General features: G+C 41.7%; 1 protein-coding gene across 1 annotated transcript; it reads right to left on the bottom strand.

The window, feature by feature from the left end:
• Window positions 1–387: 387 nt before the first annotated feature.
• On the bottom strand, window positions 388–924 carry LOC118834047 (ferritin light chain-like). Its single transcript, XM_036741484.1, has one exon. The coding sequence runs from the start codon at window positions 922–924 to the stop codon at window positions 388–390; it is 537 nt and encodes a 178-aa protein (XP_036597379.1).
• Between the last annotated feature and the right edge of the window lie 19,474 nt (window positions 925–20,398).

The raw sequence follows: 20,398 nt of genomic DNA, 5'->3' as shown, positions 1-20,398 counted from the left end.
AAATCTCCAAAAAAAATGTTTCCTGCCCTTAGGTCAATGGCAATTTACAAAATCAAACGCTGTAGAAAATAACCTTGCAAATAACCACTTGGAACTAAGAGCCAATATAAGATTTTTATTGATATCTTTTTTCTTTTAACATCAACTGAATATGATCTCGCTCTCCTACCCAGCAAATCAGTCCTTGTAACAAAGTATTTTAATAGAAAGATAGCTAATTACACAAAACCAAATGACATTCATCAACTGTGATATTTTATACCCATAGTCCCCTACTTCCGCAGAAGCTAGATTCTTTTTTTTTTTTTTTTTTTGCTGGGTGAGCAGCTAGCTTTATTGTGGGCGTTCTTGGTTCGGCCTTAGGGCTGCCTGCCCAGGCCGCTCCCTCTAGTCATGCTTCAGGCTCAGCCTCTCAAACAGGTACTCCCCCAGCCCGGACTGGGGGTCCACCTGAACATGGCGCAGGGTGGTCAGGTGGTTGCCCAAGCGCTTCAGAAGCTTCACTTCCTCACCCAGGTAGTGGCTCTCCAGGAAGTCACAGAGCTGTGGATCACCTTGGCTCGAGCCCAGGGCGTGCAGCTTCAGGAGGGCCTGGTTCAGGTCCTTTTCCAGGTTCAGGGCAGCCTGCATGGCATCCAAGCTGCGGCCCCATTCATCTTGGGCAGGTTTCTGCACAGCCTGGAGGAGGACACGGCCCCCACGCTGGTTCTGGAGCCTCATAAGGCGCTCGGCACCCTCACGTTTGTCCTTCGCCAGCTCACGGAAAAAACGCGACACCCTAGGCAGGGCGACATCGTCCCGATCGAAATAGAAACCCAGGGACAGGTAGGAGTAGGAGGCCTGCAGGTACAGGTTGGCCAGGTGGTTGATGGCGGCCTCGGCCTCAGAGGAGAAGTTTTGGCGGATCTGGGAGCTAGAGCTCATGGTACCGTTGGCGAAGGGAGGAGGCGGCTGGTCCCGGAGGCAGGGGTCTGCTGGTCCCGTAGGCGGGTCCACTGGTCCCGGAAGCTGGAGGCGGCTGGTCCCAGTGATGAGGGCACAGTCTCTGGGAACCCCTTGAACCCTTGAACTCTCCTTGAATCTTCCCACTCGACCTGGCCTTGGCCTGAGGCTATAACCATTAAGCCCAAATGCCTACCTTGCCCAGTCCTCTATTGTCCAGCTGTTTCCCACCCTTAATCCTGTTTCCCATCCTTAATCCTGATCAAAATATCTATACCCTAGCTCTGTTACCCCAGCCCTTTATGGTCTGTCATTTCTATATAGCCTTCAGCTATTTCCCCCACCCTGGAGTCTGACCTCATCCTTAAGTCCCTCCCTAGACCCCTCTTCTGGTCACCCCAGACCACCCCTCAATCCCTCCCACAACCTTTTTGTATACAATCTCCATCTTGCCTCCATGAAGGTGGTCAGATCCAATCTAGCTCAGATTGGTCTGGCCCGCTTTCCTTACAGGCGTTGCAAGGGGTGGGATGTCTTGGGGCAGGCCTATTTGGCTAACTCTTAATAAACTTTATCTTTTCCCTTGGCTGAGAAAGCTTGAGTCGAATTCTTTCGGCAGGACCCGGTGTGTCGGTACTTTGGGGTGTTGAGCACCTCTCACCCCAAACCCTCATCACCAGGGGCTGACGGACTGCAGAAAGGTGAAGTTGAAAACCGACGGGAGCTGGGGGACCCCAGATCTGTTCCATCCAAACACTGTTGAAGCAAGAACCAGAACTGGAGACGTGGTGCTAGATTCTTTCTTTAACTCTTCTCTGGGGCTGTTTGGTCATTTTAATTACATAAGATTCATTGTACATATTATCTTTCTGATTCTACTTCACTATTGGGAGCTTACATGAACATGTATGTTTGTGTCTTTCCATGTTTCTCCGAATTCTTCATATTAAATAATTTCTTACTGTGTCCTAACATTCCATTATATTCCTGTACCATAATTTCTTAGCTATGTCCCAAATGAACACCTGCTTTAAGTTTCTTTACTACCATAAAAAGTGCTGCTATGGATATTTTCATATGTATATGTAGCTATGTCTTGTGATGTACAGCCATCCTAGAATTCACAAGAAACAGATATTTTAGAAAAGGGACTCCTAAAAAAGGTCTATATGTGAAGACTTTGGGAAATGTTCACAGAGAATTCTGGGAGATATAATAAAGATTATATACTATTACTAGGTTGGATTTATACCAGGAATGCAAGGTTGGTTCAATATTAGGAAAACTAGAAACATAGTTAACCACATTAATAACAATAAAAATCATATGATTATATGAATAGATGTAGAAAAAACTTGACAAAAACATATCATCCATTTCTGTAAAAGAAAGTGTGAAATGGGAATAAATGGATCCTTCTTTAACATGGTATAAATAGTATATTTGTGAAAATAAGAGCCACATTATATGTAATGGGATAGAGTCCTTTCCAATAAGATTAGGGACAAAGCAAGGTTGCCTATGATCACCATTACTATTTGATATAGTGCTAGAAATGCTAGTTATACTAATAGGACAAGGGAATTCTAAGAGAAAAACACCATAAGTCAAAGAAGGAGGGAGACTTCTTCCCTACTGCCTACAAACACTACCGGTCTCCCCTGTATCTTAAAAATCTCTCATTTGATCCATCCATCTTTATTAGCTCTTGTCCAATATCTTGCTTTCCTTTTTGTGGCTAAAGTTTCTAAAGTTATCTATGGTTTGTTTGGTTTTTTTTTGTCTCTACCTCCTTTTCACTCTAACTCTCTGTGGTCTGGCTCCTGACCTCATTCAACTGAAACTGCTCTCTCCAAAAGTTACCAGTGATCTCTTAGTTGCCAAATCTAAAGGCCTTTTCTCATTCCTCATTCTTTTTGTTTTTTTTTACCTCTCTGGAGTCTTTGATATTGTCAACCGCCCTTTTAGCCTTGATATGATCGTCTCTTCATTCTCTCCTGATTTTCTTCCTACCTACCTGATGGCTCTTTCTCAGTCTTACTTGCTAGATCTTCAGCCAGATCCCCCATGAGCATCCTCTCGACAGTCTATCCTGAGCCCTCTTCTCTTCTCCTTCTGTACTATTTGCTTGCTGATTTCATCAGGTCCTATAGATTCCATTAACATCTCTGTGGTGATGATTTTCAGATCTACTTATCCAACCCTAAAGTCTCTTCAAACCTTTACCCTCAAATCTCCAAATATCTAATAAACATCTAGAACTGGATGTCCCATAGAAATCTTAAACTCAATATATCCAAAACCAAACTCATTATCTTTCCCCCAACTTTCTAACTTTCCTATCACTGTTAAGGGTACCACCATCTTCCCAGTCACTCAGACTCAAAATCTAGGTGTCATTCTTGATTCCTCATTCTCTCTCACACCCCTCACATCTGCCCAGTTGTCAAGTCCTATTGTTTTGACCTTCATAACATCTTTCATACACATCCTATTCTTTCCTCCAGCACTGGCACCATCCATTTGCAACCCCTCATGACCGGACTATTTCAGTAGCCTGCTGCTGTGTTTTCTTGCTTCAAGTCTCTTCGGACTTGGGTTCTGTAGTTGACTCTCCACTTCATCTTATCTGCTGTTAAAAGGATTTTCCTAATTTGGGCGGGTCTGACAAGGTCATCCCCCACCCTTCTTCAATAAACTCCCTTGACTCCCTATCACCTCCAGGATGAAGGTAAAATCCTATGTTTGGCATTCAAAGCCTTTCATAATCTGGCCCCCTCCTACCTTTGCAGGTTTCTTATGCTGTATTTATCTCTCTGCACTCTGCATACTCCAGGATCCAGTTACACTGTTTTCTTTGCTGTTCCTGGAACAAAATTTTCCATTTCTCAATTCTGGGCATTTTTCCCAGCTGTGCCCTGTGCCTGGAATTCTCTCCCTCCTCATCTCTGTCTTTCTCTGTCTCTAACTTGGCTGTGCCACACATGTAAGCATGGAAATGCTGTGCTATGATGCAAAGGGAGACAGAATAGATGTCTCTAGCCTCTTCTTCACCCCCTCTCCCCAAAAGGGAGACTTTAATTCCTGTCTGGAGAGGAAACAAGACATTGGGGCCAGAAGCTTGGCTTCTCTGCTCTCCTCAGAGAGGGGGCACTGGATTATAATTATATCTATCTGTTTCCTTAAATATTATTAGTCTAGGGGATGTGATTTTCAGGTTCAAACTAATTTTGACTTCTGTTATGGTAAAGGGTTTAATATCCTTCCTACCAAATATTTAGTTCCATAATGTATATACACAGAAAGTAGCAGAGAACCTATTTATCCAAGATGATGGCAAGCAGATATCAGAGAAAGTATATATAAGAGAATATATACCAAACAATATGGAGTGAAGGAGCTCTCCCATTGGGAGCCATAAGAAAGTCTCAGATCTCACCCAAGGGGAAGTTCTTCAAAGTCTTGAATAGGTTGCCAAAGCAGGAGTGATTGGGGGATGGGAGGAGAGCAGTAGTAGTTTGAAATGACACACATTTTTTAAAAACAACAACCTGTTACAGGGTTAAAGAAAGTAGATTTCCAGGGGGATTCTGAGTAATTTTTTAAAAGGGGGTGGTAGGCCAAATAAGTTTGGGAACCTCCACTTAGTATAGCAAGCTGGGGACAGAGACATGATGGAGATACCCACTCCTCACAAGTTATCTTCTTCCTAGAGTCTTTTCCTTCAGCAATCTGAAGTGGGCTTGACATTATCCATCTTCTTTCTTGAAGATGGAAGCCAGAAACTCTTGAGTCAACTACAGAACCCAAGTCCGAAGAGACTTGAAGCAGGTCTAAAATCTTAAAGAGACTGGACCTTTCTACCCATTTTTGCCAACTCCACCCCACCCCTTCAGACAGGCAAAGGGCATTGATCTTTACCAGTGAGGAATGAATCCCATACCAATAGACTTGGGACTGAGATTACACTTCAAGTCCCAGCTAAAATCCTACCTTCTGCAAGAAGCTTTTCTGGAATCTTCCTTAGCACTAGTGCCTTTCCTCTAGTCATTAGCTCCAATTTATCCTGTTTTATGTATGCATAGTTGTTTGCATGTTGCTTCTCTCATTGGGTTCTGAGCAACTTAAGGGCAGAAACTGCTTTTTTTGCCTTTGTACCCCTAGCATTTAGAGTGCCGGTCACATAGTAGGTGATTAATAAATGCTGGTTGATTGTGACTCTGAGGTGAAAGGTTGAGTCACCTGCATCCCTAAGTCCCATGGTTCTTGGCCGAATCAGGTTTATGCTTCACTGCTCTCTCCTTCGGAACACTCTGAAAGTGTTTGTTGATAGCACAGTGGTAACCATCCCATTTGACAATGCTATAGGGTTGGATGGGTGGGTGGGGAATTACTAAAATGAGGTAACACTGAGTTTAGCAGACTAGGTTGCATGAGATGACCCTTACTGCCTTTAAAGACTGTGAGCTGGAGAGCAGGCAAGTGTGGTTATTGCAACACTTTCAGAATTTATGCTTTACTTCTTCTCTGTGAGCAGAAAGAGTTAATTCAGGAAAGCTGTGGTTTCTGCAGCAGCTGGCTATGCCTCCTCAGTGCATTACACCCACATGTACTCCTTTTCCTATCCATGCCTTTGTAGTTGTTAATTTTAGTGTTACATAAAATGTATCAGTGGCCACTAACCTTTGTTAGGGTATTGTCTTGTGTGTGACAGAAATTAGAAGAGTCCGAATAATCAAGTAGATTCATCCAGCACCCACTGGATTATGGCCACGTAAGGGATAAGGGGGGGAAGTGTGGGTCAAGGAATTGGCTCTTCCCAGGAACTCCTAAACTTCATGTTGTTACCTGAGACCTTTTTTATAAAGCAGTTCAAGGTGATAAACAGGTGAAATAAAAGAAAAGAGAGAGATTTGTAATCTGAAGTGAGTCGTGTTCCCCTAGACTAGAGATAGCATTGTTACAAATCAGGAGCTAGGACTTCAGAGAGAGAAAGAAGGGCCTCTTTCTCTGTGACCTTAAAGGAGAACACTCTTTAGTTCCTCTCCTTACCTTTATGCCCTTCCCCTATTCATTGCTGCACATGGGGCTAGCTACCTCAGTAGTCTTGTAAGTGTAATGGGAGTATACCCCATCGGTTTGCTTGGATAATGCAGCTTCTCCACATGGAGGACTCTGGGGAGCTTGCTTCACGGAGAATTATGATGACATGACATGCAAGGGAAGTGTCTTGGGGAGATGGTAGAACATCTAGAGACATTCTATAACTGGTTCCAGGTGACTAACCATGTGGCAGAGGAACCTTTTTCACTTAACTTCATAGCTAGAACTGTTGGAATCTTCAAAAAGAGCCGAGTCAGTTTAAGCTATCCATGTATGCTACATGGTTTAAATACCTGTTAACATGTGAGGGGGGAGTGGCAGAGAGATGGCACATTGGATAGAGCAGGAAAACCTGAGTCCAAATCCGGCTCCGGACACTTGATACTTACTAGCTGTGTGACCCTGGGCAAGTCACTTAACCCCCATTGCCTTGCAAACAAACAAAAAAAAATGTAAGGGGAAATCTCCTCATACATATGGGACTTTTCTATTTTTGACCTCCCTGGCATACAATCCTAGCAGTAAAATCTCTGGGTCGAAGGGCATGGCCATTTTAATCACCTTATTAGCATAATTCCAAACTGATTCCCTGAAGGGCTGAATTAAGTCATGGCTTCACCAACCATGGGTTGGTATTCCTGTCTTTCCACAGCTCCTCTAAAATCGACTATTTCCATTTTTTGTCATCTGCTACTTTGCCAAGTATGAGGTAAAGCCACAGGGATATTTTGATTTGCATTTCTTTTATTAGCAGTGATTTGTAGACATCTTCATATCGTTATTAATAACTTGTGACTCTTCCTTCAAGAGCCCGTAGTTTAGTTTGGCCCCTAACACACTGGAGTGCAGAGTCTATTTCTATTTAGTTTGATTGTGGTTCTAGCAACTGCATCCAATTGATCAGCAGTAAAAATCCTTAATTCTAGCATTTAAACAATTTGGGCACAGAATGAATAAAGTTACTGGAGGGCAGCGATTTAGCTGTTTCAGTATTGCTTATTCTGTCAGTTAGAAACTGTTGTTGCCCCACTGGAAAGAGGCAGCTGTCAAGAGAGAGGAAGGAAACAAACAAATTCTCTGGGGTTCTTTAGTAGCACAGTGAAGAGTCCTTCCTCCCCACCCCCTTTCCCTACTGGGCCTGCCTTGAAATTCTCACCACTTCTGTTACTGGTGTTACTGGTGTATCTAACAAAAGCAGATTACCTGCCAGCCGGGCTCTAGCCCTCCTCCTTGAGCAGGGATTAGCCAATCAGAATCACTAGACTGGATGAGAGGCAGAATTTCAAAGGATCATTTTACTGGGAGGTAGAGGCTGCAGACAGGCTGTTTGCTTAGTACACTCTGCCACCTTGGGCAAGTGACCGGGGAATATTCAAAGGAGAATGGAGCATGGGGCCAAAATGTTAAATTCAGTTATTTCACAATTTGCTGGTCCTGGGAGTTAAATGTCTCATGCTATGTAAATGGCCTTAATTGGACTCCTGTTCATATTTCATGGCAGCTCAGACATTTCTGACCCATGAACTTAAGCCAATAGGCTATGGGCTCCATAGAGAGGGCAAGTCTGAGACTGCAAGAACAACCATAATGGATTTCCCCACTGTGTTCAGGGTTTGGCCGACTTCTAGACCAGGGATCGACAAACCACATCAAAATGGCCAAATCTGACTTGTTGCTGGTTTTTGTACGATCTCTAGTTAAGAAATATTTTTACATTTTTAAATTTAATGAAACTTTATTTTAAAATGTAAAAACCTGTCTTAACTTGAGGCCCTAAGAAAGCAGGCACTGGGCCTCTGGTTGGGGCTGTTGTTTTCAGTCCCCTGTTCTAGACCTTTTAGCTTTGGTGGCCATGATCATTACCTATTCCTGGAGAAAGAGCTTAGATTCCTCTGCTTATTTTGAAGTCTGAATAAGTAATTGAATTTCCCCAGGTCAATCTTTCTCTTCACCATTTTGATGGGGTACAGGCCCAAGCCAAGACCTTTGTCCCTTAACCCAAAAAGAGTTTGGGTCCCATTTTGCCTTGGAAGACCCCACCTTGAAATCTCCTTGGATTTCCTCACTTGATCTGGCTTTCCCTTGAGGCCATAAACCTTTCATGATTACTATGCCCAGATCTCTGTTCAGCTACTTCCCATCCTTAATCCCATTCTCCAGGCTATAGGCCACTGCCATCAAAACCATCCCTGGACCCCTCCTCCTCCCCCCCTCCAGACACTCCAAACTGCTTGGCCACCCCTGGATTCCTCCCTCTATCCTTCTGTATATAAGATCCATCTTGTTTCCATAAAAGTGCTTAGATTCTATCTAGCCTGCTTCCCAAAGGCTCAAGATTCAATCTGGCCACTGGCATTATCGATAAAAATGCTCAGATTCCTTAACAATCCGCCAGTATGGCAGATCTTTAATAAACTTTGTTTTTTCTTTGGCTGAAAGAAGCTTGGGTTGAATTCATTTAGGCAGGACCCGGTGTGTTGTTATTTTGGGGTCCCAGCACCCCTAAACCTCAATAGTTTCACTTGCTGTGTGAATTCTAATACTTCCTTCACCTCACCTTGCTTCCAGAAGAATAAGCTTCCTGAGGGCAAACAATCCTTAGCATAGTGCCTTATACATAGTAATCACTTAATGTATGTTGAATTGAATTGCACTTTTATTCTTTGCCACATAATAATTCCATGAAAACTAGGCTTAATTTTTTTTTAAATGCAATTTATTTATTTAACATATTTGGTTTTCAGCATTGATTTTCACAACATTTTGAATTACAAATTTTCTCCCCATTTCTACCCTCCCCCCCACTCCAAGATGGCATATATTCTGGTTGCCCTGTTCGCCAGTCAGCCCTCCCCTCTATCACTCCCCTCCCCTCTCATCCCCTTTTCCCTTCCTTTCTTGTAGGGCAAGATAAATTTCTACGCCCCATTGCCTGTGTATCTTATTTTTTAGTTGCATACAAAAACTTTTTTTGTTTTTGAACATCTGATTTTAAAACTTTGAGTTCCAAATTCTCACCCCTCTTCCCTTCCCACCCACCCTCCCTAAGAAGTTGAGCAATTCAACCTAGGCCACACATGTATTATTATGTATAACCCTTCCACAGTACTCATGTTGTGAAAGGCTAACTACATTTTGCTCCTTCCCAACCCATCCCGCTTTATTGAATTTTCTCCCTTGACCCTGTCCCCTTTCCAAAGTGTTTGTTTTGATTACCTCCACCCCCATCTGCCCTCCCCTCCATCATCCCCCCCACCCCCCCCCCCCCCGCCTTTTATTTTTTTTTTTATCTTCCTCCCTTTTCTTTCCTGTGGGGTAAGATACCCAACTGAGTATGTATGGTATTCCCCCTCAGGCCAAATCTGATGAGAGCAAGGTTCACTCATTCCCCCCTCACCTGCCCTCTCCCCTCCTCCCATAGAACTGCTTCCTCTTGCCACCTTTATGCTAGATAATCCACCCCATTCTATCTCTCCCTATCTCCCTCTCTCAGTATGTTACTCTCTCATCCCTTAATTTCATTTTATTTCTTTTAGATATCTTCCCTTCATCTTCAACTCACCTTGTGTCTGCTCTCTCTCTTTTACATATATATATATAAACACATACATATATATATACACATACATACACATACATACATATACACATAGATATATACATACATACACATTCACTTATATATACATAAACATACATATACATATATACATATATATATACATATACATACACACACACACACACATATATATATATACATATATATATACACACATATATCCATGGATATTCCCTTCAACTACCCTAATACTGAGGTCTCATGAATCATACTCATCATCTTTCCATGTAGGAACGTAAACAAAACAGTTCAACTTTAGTAAGTCCCTTGCAATTTCCGTTTCTTGATTACCTTTTCATGCTTCTCTTGATTCTTGTGTTTGAAAGTCAAATTTTCTATTCAGTTCTGGTCCTTTTCACTGAGAAAGCTTGAAAGTCCTCTATTTTATTGAAACTCCATATTTTGCCTTGGAACATGATACTCAGTTTTGCTGGGTAGGTGATTCTAGGTTTTAATCCTAGCTCCATTGACCTCCGGAATATCGCATTCCAAGCCCTTCGATCTCTTAATGTAGAAGCTGCCAGATCTTGGGTTATTCTGATTGGGTTTCCACAATACTCAAATTGTTTCTTTCTGGCTGCTTGCAAGTATTTTCTCCTTGATCTGGGAGCTCTGGAATTTGGCAACAATATTCCTAGGAGATTTCTTTTTGGGATCTATTTGAGGAGGCGATCGATGGATTCTTTCAATTTCTATTTTGCCCTGTGGCTCTAGAATATCAGGGCAGTTCTCCTTGATAATTTCCTGAAAGATGGTATCTAGGCTCTTTTTTTGATCATGGCTTTCAGGTAGTCCAATTATTTTTAAATTATCTCTCCTGGATCTATTTTCCAGGTCAGTGGTTTTTCCAAGGAGATATTTCACATTGTCTTCCATTTTTTCATTCCTCTGGTTCTGTTTTATAATATCCTGATTTCTCATAAAGTCACTAGCTTCCACTTGCTCCAATCTAATTTTTAAAGTAGTATTTTCTTCAGTGGTCTTTTGGACCTCCTTTTCCATTTGGCTAATTCTGCCTTTCAAGGCATTCTTCTCCTCATTGGCTTTTTGGAGCTCTTTTGCCATTTGAGTTAGTCTGTTTTTTAAGGTGTTGTTTTCTTCAGTGTATTTTTCAGTATTTTTTTGGTTCTCCTTTAGCAAGTCATTGACTTGTTTTTCATGGTTTTCTCGCATCCTTCTCATTTCTCTTCCCAATTTTTCCTCTACTTCTCTAACTTGCTTTTCCAAATCCTTTTTGAGTTCTTCTATGGCCTGGGGCCAGTTCATGTTTTTCTTGGAGGCTTTGGTTGTAGGCTCTATGACTTTGTTGTCTTCTTTAGGCTGTATGTTTTGGTCTTCTTTGTCACCAAAGAAAGAATCCAAAGTCGAGACTGAATCTGGGCGCGTTTTCGCTGCCTGGCCATATTCCCAACCAACTAACTTGACCCTTGAGTTTTTCAGTGGGGTATGACTGCTTGTAGACTAACGAGTTCTATGTTCTACGTTTGGGGGGGAGGTGCCAGCTCTGTCAGAGCCGCACTCCTCCTTCCCCAAGGACCCCCAGTCCAGACTGGGCTAGATCTTCAGCAGGCTGTTGCACTCCTGCTCTGATCCGCCACTTAATTCCTCCCACCAGGTGGGCCTGGAGCCGGAAGTAACAACAGCTGTAGCTGCCCCACCTCCGCTGCCCCCGGGGCTGGAAGCCGAACCCACGAACTCCTTCCACTCCCGCAGCTTTTCCCACTAACCTTCTCTACAGTCTTTGGTGTTTGTGGGTCGAGGGGGTCTGGTAACTGCCGCAGCTCACATATTCAGGGCGCTAGGGCCCCCTCCGCCCGGCTTCTGGTCTGGATCGTCCACGCCGCTCAGGCTGGGCTCTGCTCCACTCCGTTCCCAGCTCCCAGCTCCCAGCTCCCAGCTCCGTGTGGAATAGACCTCACCCAGAGACCATCCAGGCTGTCCTGGGCTGGAGCCCTGCTTCCCTCTGCTGTTCTGTGGGTTCTGCCGTTCTAGAATTGGTTCAGAGCCATTTTTTATAGGTTTTTGGAGGGACTCAGGTACGGAGCTCACTCTAGTCCGTGCTTACCAGCCACCATCTTGGCTCAACTAGGCTTAATTTAACATCTATTGAGTGCCGACTGTGTGATCCACAGCACAAATGGTATCCAGGCATATAAAACACTGTCCCCAGGAGTGTAGTTATCAAACGTTTAAAGACCTTAAAATTACTTCAATGAAAATGCTACTTAACAGTTATCTCATGGAACCTGTAAAGCTGTTTATACTATCAGCCTTTAACAAAGAGGATGACCTTCTACTTCCTTTTCTTGCACTCTGCAACAACGAGACTGCATTTCAACAACTTTTACCCTAGAAATACCCAAGACAGTAATGAATAGACATGGAAAGTTAGAAGCATATAATTAGAATTTTTCCAAAGTAAATTCTTTCTGTCTAATACAACTGTGATCTGCAAGAACATGCATATGAGGACAATGTATTTTTGTATTTTTAGAAATGGGAGAAGGAACAAGTAAAGGGACCAAGTAATATTAGGGGGAAAAATTTCCTGTTTTCTGTGACTGGATTTAAACCTCAGTTGGGGCCTCTCTCTCTTTTATCTTGTAGTATATAGGCTTTTGAGAAATAACATCAATTCCATTGACATAATCTGTCCAGTATCCAAAATCTGATGTGTCTTCCCAATCGTCAAGTATCAATTAACCTTCATTATAGTAATTATATTGTTATGCAGTGAGTCCAGGCTAGGACCAGGCATTTAAATTTCTCCATGATCTCTAGCTTTGGCCTGTTGATGAGACAGCTACCTCTCATTACTAAAAATATCTCTAGTACAAAGGTATATAATAACAGCAAATGATGTTTCCAAGAAGGGGGAAAAAAGTGCTCTCTGGCAACAACAGACTGTGAGAGACAGACTGGGTATCTCCCAGGAGTGATTGCTTCTTTGACCTTAATCTGTCATTGGCAACACTTGCTGGCAGCACTGCATTAACAGATGGATAATCGGATCCAGCCCAAATGACTTGTAGAGTTAAGTAGTTTATTTTCTCATTTTCCAACAGTGACAGTCTTTGAGCACACAGCTTGCCTGTCAAGAATACATTTTCCTTCTGTGTTTATTTGTGTTTTGTATTGAGCTGTTTAGAAAGGAGGAGGCTGCTGCAGGACATTGAGGCAAAGATGACTTCTTCAGGTTTTCTGAGGTGAAAGTGGAATAAAGTTGCTGAAGGTAGGTACACAGTGCAAGCACACACCAATCATTTCTAGCCAAGTAAAATGCATAAAGTGTTTGCATAGCTGACTCTTAAATAAATAAATATACTGTAACTTAATTATAAAATAAATATAACAATTATATAATAATAAAATTAATAATAGCATCTATATTATGTACTACTTTAGGGGTTGTAAAATATTTTATGTATGATCTTATTTGATACTTATTACATCAGAATGAATGCTGCTTACTTGAAATCTGCCCGTGGGTAGCTTTATACACTTATTATGATGAAGTAGTTGTGGCATCTGGTGTCCTCTTCATATCCATGTAACCTACCTTAGGCGTGTCAGCACACGTGTGCTGTGTACGACAGAGAGAGAGAGAGAGAGAGAGAGAGAGAGAGAGAGAGAGAGAGAAACGAAACCTATACGGAGAAGGTCCATGAGTGAAGAGGCATAGGCAAGGAGTCTTTATGGTAAAGCCACATGCATGGAGTTCATACAGAAAGAGAAATACCTGGCCAGGGCTAGGGCAAGTTATACTTACGATCATGCAGATCCATCCTCTGGTGATGTCATTATGCCACTATACTGAGCATCATATCTTTGTTTTCCTCTAGGCATGACATATATGCTGGGCATAGTGTCTCCCTTCTTCATCATCTATATTGCAAGTGTCCACTGATCATTAAGCTTCTCTCCAGTACCATCTGCTGGGTTTCAGTTATTTAGTTTCTTCAGGGCCATCTGTGCTCTGTGTTATTATATGCTGAAGTACAATGGCTAGAATACAAGGGCTAGTTGTCATTCTTTTAGTACATAGTTGAGAGCTATGATCCATCACATTGAGAAACACAAGCTTAAACAGCTAGCCCAAGGCCACTGTGAGGCAAGATGGCTTCCTGGACAGAGAGGCAGGCTTCCCAGCTTCTATGCCCCCACTCCAGCAAAAACCTAAAAATAGTACCATATTGAACAATGATCAAGAAATCCAATGAGCAAATGTGGTGACTTCTTCCTACCCCAAATCTGCATAAAAAGTCAGTCAGAAGCATGCATGCAAAATAGGATAGTGGCCTACCTAAACAGTCAGTGCCCACTTTCAGGTAGGCAGACATCCAGCGCAACAGACACCAGCCAGAGACATGCATAATCTTTTTTTTTGACATGCATAATTGTTACGGGCCCACGTTGAGCGCCACTTGTTACGGGCTCCCGAAGCCTCGCAACTATACTCGGGGTTCTCCCCAAGCCCCAGCCCTTTGTCTAAGCAAAGGACCTGATCTCACGGACAATATATGGGGCGGGAGCCGAAAGATGGCGAAGGACTCCATTTATTATTTCAGCAAGCAGCACCTTTATATCTTTAGTGACCCAGGTACATTCTTTGGTTACGTGGGTGAAGGACAGGTGAAAATCAATACACCTGGGTACTAGGACTGCCCCGACTCTGCCTACTCTCCTCCCCTTCTCTTCCCGTGCTAACCCGAAGCTAACCCGAAGCTCCCTGCGGTCAGGCAGTCCAGGCAAAGAACCGGAAACTCCACGTGCTCTGGCAAGCCCAGACAGAGAGCCGGAAGTTCCATGCGGTCAGGCAGGTCCCGGCAAAGACCTGGAATTGCTAGGGAGGCAACAAAAGCGAGACCCCTCCTCCTGGCTCCACCCACATCCCAAAGCCCCGAGTCTATCTCAGCAGGCCCCTGGGCCTGGAGGTCTGAGGAGGACAGGGCTCAGCTCTAACGCAGCCCGCAACACATAATCTTTGAGGCTCTATGTCCAGAAGCATCAAGAGAAAAGGGATCCCCCAAGAAGGCACCAGAGTGCTGAGAAACCCACAGCTTGAACCTTGGAAACCACTAAGAATGGCCACCAGTGGTGTAGTGTGCCTGCTGTTGTGGTAGTCTTTAGCCTAGAGCAGGGGTGGTGAACAAATTTGTTCTGTGAAGTTTGGATTCAGTCAAAGGGCCACACTTGAAGACCTAGGAGGCCACATGTGGCCTCAGTTCCCCACCCCTGGCCTAGGGCACTGTAGGACCATAGGCACTCGGGTCTTTAGTATTCTGTCCTGAGTACCCTAGAGATCTCCAGGTCCAGTAATCTGAACCTCAAAGATCCAGAAAGGTCTTCCTCTGGGAGGTGGTGGTAGTCACTCTAAGCTTGTGACCCAACCTCCCCACACAGAAGCACAGCCCTAGGTAGAAGATGACCCTGGCACAAAGCCGCAGTTGAGGAACTAAGGCTGGAAGGATGATGTAGACCACTACAAAGAATAATAGATCCAAAGGTACTCAAAAAGCCAACCTAGAAGGAGAGCATAACTCCTTAACAATGATAGGCAGAGACTCAAAGGGGGAAAAAATGGACTCTAAGAATACCTAGAAGAAAGAAACAAGTGATGAATGACTAAATAAAATCTCTAGAGGAAAGAATTAATACCTTAGATGAGAAACTGGTAAACCTTACTCAGGAAATGGCCTCCCTTGAAAGCTAGAATAGACCAAATGGGGATCAATGATTCTATGAGACAGGACATAAAACAAAATCAAAAGAAGAAAATAGAAAAAAACATGTCTACTATCAAAAACAAATGACCTGGAAAACAGGTGAAAAAGTGATCATTTAAGAAACATCAGACTCCCTAAAAAATCATAATTTAAAAAAAAAAGTTGGGACACTATATTTCAAGAAATTATAAATGAAAACTGCCCAAATCTATTAGAATCAGAGGACTAAGTGAAAATAGAGAGAATCAACTGGTCACCTCGTTAAAAAAAAGCTCCCAAAAGAAAAGTTCCAGGAGTGTCGTGGCCAAAATCCAGACCTGCCACATCACAGAAAAATACTGCAAGCATCCAGAAAGAAAGTGTTCAGATAACAAGGAACCACATGTGGGATCACATAAGACCCAGCACAAGACCTGTTTCAAGTATAAATGGTAGGAGATCTTAGAATACAGCCTACAATCAAGAATAATTTATCCTGCAAATCTGATTTCAGTATTATCAGGGAAATAGTGCACCTTTTAATGGAACTGAGGTCCTTCAAACATTTTTGACAAAAAGACCAGAACTGAATGGTGGTTTTGAGTTACAAGCAGAACCTGGAAAAGTAAATTTATTTGAATAACTGAAAAAGATTGTAAGATGACAAGTGCTAACATTCTAATAGAAGAAGAAGAAACATACGTCTCTTCAGAACCTTAATGTCTTCAAAAGGATATGAGGGGAGTTAAATAACAAAAACAGTATTGGGTGTGGGTGGTGAGGAGGTTGCAGTGAGTTTTAAGAGAAATAAAAGGGAGAGTAAAAGGAGTACACTATTGTAGAAAGGAAGAAGGGGGTAAATTTTTACTGTTTCTCATAATTGAGGTTTATGAGGAGGATATACAAATGTGAAGGGAAAAAGAGGGAGACCAGGCACCGGGAGAATTTCATTCTTATTTGAATCAGACAAAGAAAGATGTAAACATGTACCACCTATGTACTCAATTATGTGTAGAAATAAACCAAACTTAACAAAAAGACAGGTTGGGAATGAAGGGCAGGGTGTAAGATGGAAAATAATACTTACTAGTGAGGGAATCATCACCAGCAAAACAAACTTCATGATCCTAAAGGTGAGGCTGAAAGGAAAAAATAAAAAAACAGGTATGGAAACTTAACGATGTGCTCATCATTGGGGAATAACTGAATGAACTAAAGTATATGACCATATTGAAATATTATTGTTCCATATTAAATGATAAAAAAGGATGATTGAAGAGAATCCTGTGAAGTATGAATTGATCCATATTGAAGTGAGTAGAACTAAGAAAAGTTTGCACAAGGACATTGTAAAGAAAAAAAACTTTGAAAGACTTAAGAACTCTGATCAAAAGAGTGGTTAAACATTTTTCCTGAAGATCAACTGTGAAGAATGTTGCCCATCTTCTCACAGAGAACTGGTGATCTCAAGGTATGAAGGGAAACATATTTTTGGACATAGCCACTATGCGGATTTATTTTGTTTGACCGTGTTCATTTGTTACCAGGAGTTGGGTTTGTTTGTTTTTTAAATCGCAGCGGAGGGTGGTTGAAGGAGTTTCGAAGAAAAAAAGATGAAAAGAAAAAAGAGGACTATTAATATATTTTTTAAGGTACATGGGGAAAAACAGGAGGAAGCTCAGAAGAAAGTCCAGACAAGACATTTTTTGAAATTAATATGTTGAACTTATTTCATACTTTTTATAAAAGCAAGTGGTATGAAAAAGAGATTCATGATTTCATACACAATCTTTTTGTGTTCTACTTTGCATATAGAAAAGTTCTTTTTAAAGGAGTAATTATATTCAGAATTTAAAAAAATTAAAATTTTAAAAAGCTAGCTGAAGCCAAGTTTACATCTGTACTTTTGACTACATTTTTACTGATGTTGACTTGAGGTCTGTAGTCTCAAACTGTGATGATACAGAGCTAGAAATATATTTTAATTCTGAGTCTGAATCTCTAAAACACATTTCAGGAGTTGTGTGGAGTTGAATCATGCCTATATTCCTGGTCAGAATCTTTCTCTTTATAATGAACACTTGCCACTTTTCCACTGCCTTTGGCCAGTACCAACCCTGGGGATCTCCCTACACTGTGTCTGCTCCAAATGTTTTTGAAATTTCTCTGATAGGATTGGTTTTAAAGCCTGTGACTTTTGAATCCCCTCAGTGGTAGCAGAATTTCATTTTCTGAGAGTAAATTTGCTTTTTGGAAGGAGCCAAAAGTATCTCCATAATTTTAAGGAATGAAGTAATAATATGTAATTTTGGACAATAATATGTAAAGTATAATGAAATAATGAGAGTGATTTACTTGTATGGCTTGTAGAGTGGGTCACAAGTAAGCCACATTCTCAGGATGAGTGAAATTTGGCTGGAATAAGCCCAGGTGAATCTTAGGTACTTAGGGTAGGAACATGGATGTGATAAGGGTGGTAGGTGAAAAGTACATGCAATCAATCATTTGGCAGTGGGCCAGAAGCAAAGTGCAGCCTGCTTTAACTAACTACATCATAGATTGTTAAGATTATTGTTCTTGGAGTCAAAAGACCTGAGTTACATCCTAACTCCAATATTCTAACTATGTGAGCCCCGGGAAATCACTTCCTCTCTCAGTTTTTTCATGTGTAGAAATAGGAATCTAACACACCAAATTCCTTACCAGATTTTTGTAAGAAAGGCATTAACCGCAACCTTTTAAAATGCTACATAAATGTGAATTATTATTCCCCCTGACTGCTTTCTTTAAAAGGAGGTTTATAGGGGCAGCTAGGTGGCACAGTGAGTAGAGCACCAGCCATGGAGTCAGGAGGACCTGAGTTTAAATTTGGCCTCAGACACTTGACACACCTACCAGCTATGTGACCTTGGGCAAGTTACTTAACCCCAACAGCACTGCCTTCCCCCCTCCAAAGCCCCCCCCCAAAATAAAAGGAGGTTTATGAGTTTTCTAATAGTCTCATTCTAGAGTATAACAGTTTGTCTTGGTCTCAAAGAGATTTGGTTCCTGAAGGGGTTTAAACAGCTTCATTAAAGAACTAACTTTATCTTCCTTGAGCTAGGAATTCCTACAAAAAAGAAGGAAGGAAATAAGCATTTATTTAGCACCTACTATGTGCCAGGCACTGTGCACTTTATAAATACCTCATCTGATGCTCACAACCCCATGAGGTAGGCACTACCATTATGCCCATTTTACAATTGAGGAAACTGAGATGGAATTTAAGCGAGTTGCCCTGATAGTAGGTATCTGAGCCCAGGTTGGAACTGGGGTCTTGCTGACTTTAAACCCGATAGTCTACTGTATCACCAAGGAAGCACTTACAAAAGGACTTTTATAAATATCTGAGCTGGATGAAAGAACCAGGTTGGGGTAGGTATGGGAAGATGATGTTAGCTAGAGCCAAAATGGATATGACTTCCCCTAAGTCCTCAGTCATTGATTTATGGTTTGTCTGCCAGGGTTGGACATGATTTGGGACCATTGACAGTTTCCATAAATGTTTAAAACAACCATGGCACTAGAGTACGTATGTCACCTCCCCGGGTAACTACTTTGGAGAACAACACTTAAGTCAATTCAACGCAATAGGCATTTATTAAGTACTCACTATGTTTCAAGAATTGTACTTGGGGATACATAGATAGAAGCTTGTCCTCAAGAAGCTTATATTCTCCAAGAGGATATAACATGGTTCCTTCAAGTCCTAAATCGAGGATTCTATGACCCTAAGCATAGTCTGGGTCATAACTAGAAATTTTGTGACTACAGCAAACAACAAGAAACATACCAAGGCAAATAGTACTAATGACCCTCAAATCAACTTTGTAATTCATGTTTGTAGATAGTATAAGAAGGAAATAAGACAAAGTCAGTTGATGGGTGAGGGGAGGAATTATTCACAGTGCCGGCTTCTGTGCCACTGAAGAAGGGCATGTATTAAAGTTTTTGCACCCCCTAAATTTCAGTGTCCTAGGACAAATCACCTCCACCCTAGTAATAACCCTGAGCATAATACAGGGAAGAGAGTGCAAGGGGATGCACCCAGCGGGTTTCACATCATTGAAACTTGAAGGAAGATAGGGAATCTGCAAAGTTAAGATGAGGACGCAATTCATCTCAGGCGCAGGAAATTGTCTGAAAAGAAGAAGGCATGCCAAATTTAAAGAACTCTGTGTATGTGAGTGTGTGTATGTGTGTGTGTGTGTGTGTGTGTGTGTGATTGAAGTTCATTGAATAGTAAGCTAGCCTATGAGTGAGGAAAAGTTGGGTTCCATTCCTACCTTTGACACATACTGGCTGTGTGACCCTGAACAAGTTACTTACTTTCTCACTGCTCTGTGCTCTGTATTGATTGAAAAATTAAGTCACAGGTCTATTCAATATATATACATACATACATACATACATACATACATATATGTATATATATAAATATATATACATGCACACACATATACACACATATAAAAATGTATGTATATTTATGCATATATACATGTATCTATAAACATTATCATATTATAATGTTATATATATACATATAAAGGTTTCATTGTATTGTAGACCCACATATGCTCATGTGCACATACTGGAAAAACTATGTCATTCAGTGATATAAATACTGATAAGTACTATATTCCCTTTCCCTGTTCTATTTCCAGTCCATCTTTTTGGCTTTGTATTGTTAAAATAAAAGTAACAGTGCTAAGATCTTTCTTGTGTGGTTTTGCTTCTGACACTCAATCTCCATATCTGGCACAGACAGGAAGTACTGTGGACATTCATAACCTGATCCCGATGCTTGTCTTCCTTTGCATCTGTAGAGCTTAACATAGTGCCTAGTATACATTAAGCGCTTAATAAATGCTTCTTGACTGGCTAGCTATCTGACTAAACATTATTAGAACTTTGACCTACTCTTTTCCCAGCCCCCACTCTTTTTCTGTTCCCTACTCTTGGTGGTGCCTGACTCAGTGCAATC

This window comes from Trichosurus vulpecula, chromosome 1 (assembly GCF_011100635.1).
Source record: "Trichosurus vulpecula isolate mTriVul1 chromosome 1, mTriVul1.pri, whole genome shotgun sequence".
Classification (NCBI taxonomy): Eukaryota; Metazoa; Chordata; class Mammalia; order Diprotodontia; family Phalangeridae; genus Trichosurus; species Trichosurus vulpecula.
The sequence above is the reverse complement of the archived record's forward strand: the minus strand, read 5'-3'. Positions and strand labels throughout refer to the sequence as shown.

Coding starts and splice junctions, on each gene's coding strand:
- LOC118834047 (XM_036741484.1), bottom strand. CDS start 924: ATGAGCTCTAGCTCCCAGATCCGCCAAAACTTCTCCTCTGAGGCCGAG.